General features: G+C 45.6%; 1 protein-coding gene across 1 annotated transcript; it reads right to left on the bottom strand.

Moving 5' to 3' along the window:
- Positions 1-3,917: 3,917 nt before the first annotated feature.
- Positions 3,918-4,789, bottom strand: LOC119356881 (norbelladine synthase-like). Its single transcript, XM_037623874.1, has 2 exons — positions 4,557-4,789; positions 3,918-4,464 (listed from the first exon to the last, which is right to left on the bottom strand). Exons 1-2 carry the CDS (start codon positions 4,744-4,746, stop codon positions 4,157-4,159), a joined length of 498 nt encoding a protein of 165 aa, XP_037479771.1. The 5' UTR covers positions 4,747-4,789; the 3' UTR covers positions 3,918-4,156.
- Between the last annotated feature and the right edge of the window lie 2,635 nt (positions 4,790-7,424).

Genomic DNA, 7,424 nt, shown 5'->3' with positions numbered 1-7,424 from the left:
AACCCTAAACCTGCGGCGGCCTTTAGTCGCGGTTGGCCAGAAGAACCGCGACTAAAGGTCCTCCGCCCCGACGGCCACCTGGCGCCCACGTGGACGGGCCTTTAGTCGCGGTTCTTAAGCAACCGCGACTAAAGGGTGGGGCCTTTAGTCGCGCCCGTTCGGTCGCGGTTGCGGAACCGCGACTAATGGCAGTTGCGAACCGCGACCAAAGGCCCTTTTTCCACCAGTGCCACGTGTCAGCTCGGTGTTCACCCGACCCCATTTGTAAGCCACTCAACTATCACACCCGCCAGATCAACCCAACCCTAGCCATTGTCAGCGCACACGATGTCATTGAAGTGCACGGCCACGTGGCTGGCTCCTCCTTAGGGCACCGCCGCACGACGGCCTTCACCGTGACGTCGTCATGGGTTGTATTGCCGGAACACAACCACATCTACATGACAGTCCATCAGTGTCAGCACTATTGAGAGAACACTATTTCCGTGCCCTCGCCAGATGCGAGCCTGCCGCATGGCTGGTATTTGAACCCAGATAGGATTCCAGTGCCACCCGTGCTGGCCATAGATTGCGCGCGGGAGGCAGAGATCTGTCGCTGTCGCTCCCAGCTTCCGGCCGACCTTCGCGATGACCCGTCATTCACAGTGGACTCCACGTATTGGGACACGTGGTTCACTCACGAACACGACCAACGTCCCATGCATGCACACTCCATCACCACAGGGGGTTGTGAAGGATGGAGAGGAGGCACTAAAGAAAGACATCAAAAACTCCCAGCTCGAGAAGCTCGCCATGTGGTCTGGCCTGCCACTGGCGCTGGCCGGATCGGCCGTAGTATAGGTCGCCACACCCTCGCCCCCCACCATCGAGCACGAGTCGTGGCCACTGGTGTTGCACTCAAGTAATTTAGTATTTTTCTTAAAATGTGAACACATTTTAAATCATAGTTTTTTTAAATTCATAAGTTAATTATATGGGCTTTTGTTAAATTTAGTATGGGGATATGTTTCGATGTTATATGAACATTTTTAATGTAAGTTATTTTATTTATATGTATATTATTTATAACACATCATTATAATTTACAAAACTCAAAATGCTTAAAACTAAAATGTTGAAATTGTCGGGACTGACTATAATTCAGTTTGGCCACACAATCATTTTGTGTTATTGTAAAAAAATCGAAAACACTAACGCTCACACATGTGGGTGTTTGACAACTCGCCCACACGCATGGATACTCGTCCAACCAATTCTGCACGAATCTTGACGCATTCTATTAGTTTTTATGTGCCACATAGGACTAAGCTGGTGTGTGGGCATTCATCCGGTCGTCCACACGTTCTTTTTCATGGGGGGCTGCTGTGTGGGCGTTTAACAATTCGCCCACACACCAGTTTTCACGCACGCAGAGGGGGCTGGTGTGTGGGCGTTTATCACTTCGCCCACACGCGCGTCTCCTCGCCCATACGTAAAGCTGGCAGTTGACATATGTTTCTGCAGGGTACATGGCAACTGCTCTAGCTTTGTTTGTCAGCAGATGGCAACTCTTTTTTACCTGAGTTGCCATGTTTTTTTGCATAGTATATGGCAACTGCATTAGTGTGCATGTAAGCAGATAGCAACTCTTTCTCTTTACATGGCAACTGCCCTAGCGTGCTTGTGAGCACACGGCAACTCTCTCTTTTACCCGAACATATTTTTTTGCCATGCCTTTTTGTAGTGCTACACGGCAACTGCCTAGTGTTATTGGGTGGCAACTCCTAAAGTTTTGAAATCATAGCAACTACAGTAGACCAGACCATACATGGCAACTGCAGTTGAGCAACCATGGCAACTGTAGTTGTCCGACATGGCAACCGAAGTTCAGCGACATGGCAACTACAGTTAAACGAACATGGACGAGTGTCTGGACCATGGCAACTGGGGACGCGCGGTGACTATCACGCGGGGGCGTGTGGGACCACGAGGTACGAGGTCTGACATACGGGGCGTGTGGGCATTATCTATTTCACCCACACGCACGCGTGTGAGAGGGATCGGAAGGGGAAAAAAGAGATGTGTGGGCATTACTTGTTTTGCCCACACGTAGGTGTGTGGGCTGTTTCTCTTATACACCACACAAAATGTGTGGGCATGCCCTCTAACACCCACACGTATGGCACTTATCGGCATCCAAAAAAATGATATGGATTTTTGTTAAATTAGTACATGGTTGTGTTTTGATGTTATATGAACATTTTCAATGTAGCTTATTTTATTTATATGTATATTATTTATAACACGTGATTATACTTTACATAATTTTTACAAAATTTAAAAAATGCAAAAAGTTAGAAGGTTAAAAATTGTTACGTTGGCTGTAATTCAGTTTAGTTACATGATCGCGTTGTGTTATATCCATAAAGTGTAATTTACATCAAAATAAATTGCCTTGTCAGTTGTGGTGGAATGCCCGGGCACTTATTTACCCTCATGAGGTTCCTGGTTCGAATGATCGATCATGCACTGATTTTTTGAATTAAAATTGTTCAGTCGAAACATATAAAGGATATGTATCCTTAAGTGACAAGAAGTCTGCCTAGGTGATCTACTTTTTCATGAGAAAAAAATATATCAAGGGCTTTTCACAAAATAAACAGGCCGCACGCCCAGCCCAACTCTTTCTTTTGGCCACTGAAAGTGGCCTCCTCGTCATGCTTTTTTTTTTGTTTTTTTTGCGGAAACTTCGAGCTTTATTCAACTATTCTCTGTTCCCACACGATCAGCCAAAACGTTGGTCATGAGGAAGTCAGGGGGGGAGTCCATCCAGCAGTCGGTGATCTCCAAGGTGCAAGCATGTTTAGCACACAAGTGGGCCGACATATTGGTGTTTCTCGATACATGTTGAACATCAAAAGATAGAAAAGATAAGGCTAGCTCTTCTGTTTTAGTGCTTGAACACAGAAGTGGAGCTGGAGGAGTGGCACGGACTTCCTCGACCTTCATGGACGGCCTCCTCGTCATGCTGAAACGCCAAGGTAGAGCTGCAGCCGTATACATTACCGTATTTGCATCCTCAAGCCAAGTTCTTGAACCACTTATATTTATATCATAAGTTCTAGCACTAAAGTGACTTTTTGTGTCAAATTCTAGCACTAGTGGTGAACTTATATAGTCCGTGCACTGCTGAGTGAGCATGTCCTCAACACATAGGCATCTACACCCATTTTTCAAAAAATGCATTTTAAGCATGTTTTAAAATGTCAAAAAATTCAAAAAGAAAAATTCACGCATACATGTTTGTAAATGTGCATGCGGAACATAAAGTTTTATGAAAAAAATGTATTTTGTTTTGTTTTCATAAAAAAGACAAATTTCAGTGCTTCTAAATAGCGTTTTATGACACATTTTTTTGTCTTTCTTGCACAGGCCAAAAAATTTATTTTTCCGTGAAACTTTATGCACGCACATAGAACATGGAGACGTACGCGTTTAATTTTTTAATATTTTTTTAGCATTTAGAAATATGTTTCCGCACATAGAACGTGAAGACGTACGCGTGCAAGTTTTTTCATACTTTTTTAGCATTTAGAAATATGTTTTCCGAAGTGAGTTCATATGTATCCAGGTTCATCCATGCATTTCACATCCGCTGCTCTTGATTTGTTCTTGAGCTATCGGTGTCGCGTGTTCGTGATCCCGTTGCGCCGCCATGTCCACCGGGGGCCAACAATGGAAGACCGCAGCTTTCTGGCAGAGGGAGGAGGTGGGCGCAACTATCCTCGGCGTCGTCGCCGGCACCTGCGAGGCGGTGACGGGCACCATCCGCGACATCTACGCCCAGGACACGGCGAACGTCTGACTCAAGGACCTCTATAGGTCAATCCTTCGACCGTCTCCTCCCTCCATCCGGTCCTTCTAACATTCATGGCCAATGGCTTGACCTCTGCACTTGTGTTAAACTACAATATTCGTACAGATTTTGTACATGTTGACAGGTAGAAACTAGTGTATAATCTAAAACATACAAACATCAATTCCAAAGGCATGAGCACTGCATATATAGAACAAAATGGTACAGGGGAATTTGCTCCAACTTGGCTGCCACAGTCACTTCAGTTGGACACTTCGTCTTCCCGACTCTTATCCAGGCACATGCAAGTTCTTCTGAATTTTACTCGGGGGTTTGCTCGGGGCTCTTCTTCTGCTCCTTGATGTGCTTGGTGATGGCCTCAGCAATAGAGGCCACTGCTTCTGTGCTGACAAGGGAGGCATTCTTGGCATGCTCGGCATCAACCTCATACTCGACGGTCGATCTTATAACCGACGTGCCATCTTCCTTCCCAACGACCTCGAATCGCACCACATATTTCCGGAAGCCGAGATCCAGAAAGCCTCCCTCCACCGTTTCTGCCTCCTTGATGTACTTCTCATCGTCGACTACGTTGAACTTCTCCTTGTAGCTTCTTGGTTCGGAAGCTCCTAGCAAAATGAACCAGCGCAAGTAAGTAAAAATAATCTGAAGCTGCGATTACATCTGCACCGTCCTGAAGCTGAGGTTTTGAGACACGGACCTGCAGGAGGGAAAGTGACGAGCAGGACTGTTCCGGCGCCGCCGTCTCCCTCTACAAGCTCGACCTTTGAGAGGACCTGTGGGAGCAACTGGGGGACTAGTTGCCCGAGAGCGAGGCTGCCATAGACCTCCCACACGTCAGCGGCCGGGAGGTCCGTCTCGAACTCGTGCCAGAGGCTCCCCCCTTCCATGGCTCTCTCGCGCTGCTGGAGTCCAAGAATGGTGTTCTGTAGACCACATGTACGGATTGCATCCATCCGGCAGTGACCGGTTCTATCCGTACACATGGCAAGATTGCATACAGACCACTCAAAGTTTTTTTTTTCCAAAATGGAATCCCTTCTTTTCAAAATGATCTGCGCTGTTCGTGGCTATAACATTAACCAACATCATATAAAAAGTGTAGAAGTGTTTTCAAATATAAATCTCTACGAGAAGCGCTAGAATAAAGGAGGGTTTCTCATAAAAATCAAAAATATCCAGCCATCGCCGCATCATGCCCGTCTGCGTAGTCACACCGATGTTCATCTACTATGTCGTGTACGGCTATGTTGGTGGCCAGCAAATAGCCCTTTTTGTCTTTAGAAGATGGTTGACAATTTTCATTTCTTGATGGTTTTGTAAGATGGTGGACCGGCAGGAGCGTTTACACCGTGGTCCTTCGCGAGCGCGGGGAGGAGCTCTACTCCGCGGTGGAGGCCGCCATGGCCTCTGAGATGCAGGGCCTCGCGGGGTCCCTCACCGGCAACGGCGCTCGGTTGAGCTGGTTGCGGCGTGGTGCCGGTACACGGCTGCCATGTCTGTCATCCAGAACATGCTGATGTACATGGACCAGACGTTCGTCCCGGCCACCGGCAGGACGCCCGTCCACGCGCTCGGGCTTGGCCTGTGGCGCGACGGCGTGGTCCGCTCCGAGAAGGTCCGGCCGATGCTGGCTGAGGCGGTGAGGCATGAAAGCGGACGCGTGCAGGCGGCTGAGCCCGGCGCCGGCGTGACCGAGATGCTGACGGAGCTTGGCACCGAGGTGTGCCGCGAGTTCATGGAGGCGCCCCTCGTCTCTTCCTGACACGCCGAACTGTACTTGTACTTGTGCGGCTGTACCTTGTGGACTGCACTGCTCTCAGTGCTTGTAACCTCCTGTAAAAACTTTGCTCTTCTATCTTAATACAAAAAGCGCGCAATGCTCTTGCGTGTGCTTGAAAAAAGAAAAAACTTGTGCGGCTGTACCTGTTTTCGAAGTATATCTAAACTTCATCCCAGTATTGCTTGCCTTTAAATGCTTTGGTGTTCTTATAATTAGAGGTGATCCGTCATTTTCTTTTTGTGGCTACTGTGGTAGTGCCAGAGGCACATGACGGACATTGGTGTCAAATTCAGCGGTTTCTTCGATCTTTGATTGTACTAGATGACTCGTTGCGCCAATGGCGCAAAGGGCAAGAGCGGACTATGTTTTCAAACCTTGCAAATAAGAATATTTCAAGACTGATTATAAAAGCCTTGAAGCACAAGGGAATAGATATTTGGGTATGATGTTCATACATGGGATTATATATTACATTGCATGTTAGGTCTATAGGCCAAAAGAAAGGCATGAGATCAGTTCATGATAAGCAAAGCTACATAGGCAGAGATGCACCATATAGATAGCTTTGGTCACTCAGCTTATAATAACTAAGATATGCAGTCGTTTACTTTAGGTAGAGTCACCGCCGCATATGTCATCAGCATCGAAAATGACCTCATTGTCTAAGCAGCTCTTCATGGTGGGTGGCAACAACAACATTGAAAAAAACCTACAATGTTCAGAACATAAGAAATAACTTAATTTTGACGCAAGTGTACTGTGTACAACAATACAAAAGAAGGGCCAAAACTCAAACATGAATACAGAAGTGTACAGCAAAAGGAAGTATCAGACAGTACACTTAGTTTGCTACATTCTGCCTCCAACATATGACGGAGCAGTAAACATAGGCTGTGCAAGTTTTCTGGGATTCTACAATATCTCATGGAAATACCAGCAGTTGATTAAAAAAAACTGAGAAAAACATTGCTTTCGGCTGGCCAAAACTGTAGAGGATACAGTAACAGATTAACATGTACTACCTTCATTCCAAAATAGATAACCCAATTTTGTACTAACTTTATACTAAAGTTATTATAAAGTTTGGTCATCTATTTTTGAATGGAGGGAGTATGACCATTTATCAATCGATTATTCGGGTGTTGGTTAGGAAGCATAGAAACAACAAGGACCGATAGCTTGACCAAAGAAGAAACTTCATTTCCTTATCAGAAGCAAAAACGTATAGCCTGATCTGGAAAATGCTATCAGCAGTATGATAGCATTTGACAGATCTGGCTATAGAAGAAAAAATGAAGTACCATCAGGCTGATGTCTAATGTCTAATTCTCACTGAACTAACAGCAAGTGCATTTTACACTGCCCGCCCACTACTATTGTTGTCCATGCGGGTAGAACTTGTAAATAAACGTTTATCTACTGTTGTACCCTAACTTGAATTAGCTAGGATGAATCAGACAATTTCCATTAAAAGATCAACATGGTAGGCATTTGCATGAGACGATGGATCTCTTCTTGTTAACAAATAAACAAAGATCAATTTCAATCACAGACAATAACTATACTGCGATGCTAAGTAACTTTAATACTTCATAATGCCAAAAGGTGAGAGGGATGGAATGGTTTGCCCATGAGAGTTGGCCAAGCTACTACCAGCGTACCCTTTTCATTCTGTAAATCATATATGATTCCTTTAGTGTCTCTTTTCCCCCATCTACGATGCATTGGTTCTTACTCTACTTCCACTGCTTTTTCTCAGCCAAAGGAAAAAAGAAATTCACCCCT

The sequence above is a fragment of the Triticum dicoccoides genome, chromosome 2A (assembly GCF_002162155.2).
Source record: "Triticum dicoccoides isolate Atlit2015 ecotype Zavitan chromosome 2A, WEW_v2.0, whole genome shotgun sequence".
Classification (NCBI taxonomy): domain Eukaryota; kingdom Viridiplantae; phylum Streptophyta; class Magnoliopsida; order Poales; family Poaceae; genus Triticum; species Triticum dicoccoides.
The sequence above is the reverse complement of the archived record's forward strand: the minus strand, read 5'-3'. Positions and strand labels throughout refer to the sequence as shown.

Excerpts from the sequence above, each read along its gene's own strand:
- LOC119356881 (XM_037623874.1), bottom strand. The coding sequence starts at position 4,746 with ATGGAAGGGGGGAGCCTCTGGCACGAGTTCGAGACGGACCTCCCGGCC. Across the intron at positions 4,465-4,556 it reads CGTCACTTTCCCTCCTGCAG|GAGCTTCCGAACCAAGAAGC; the intron begins GTCCGTGTCTCA and ends TCATTTTGCTAG.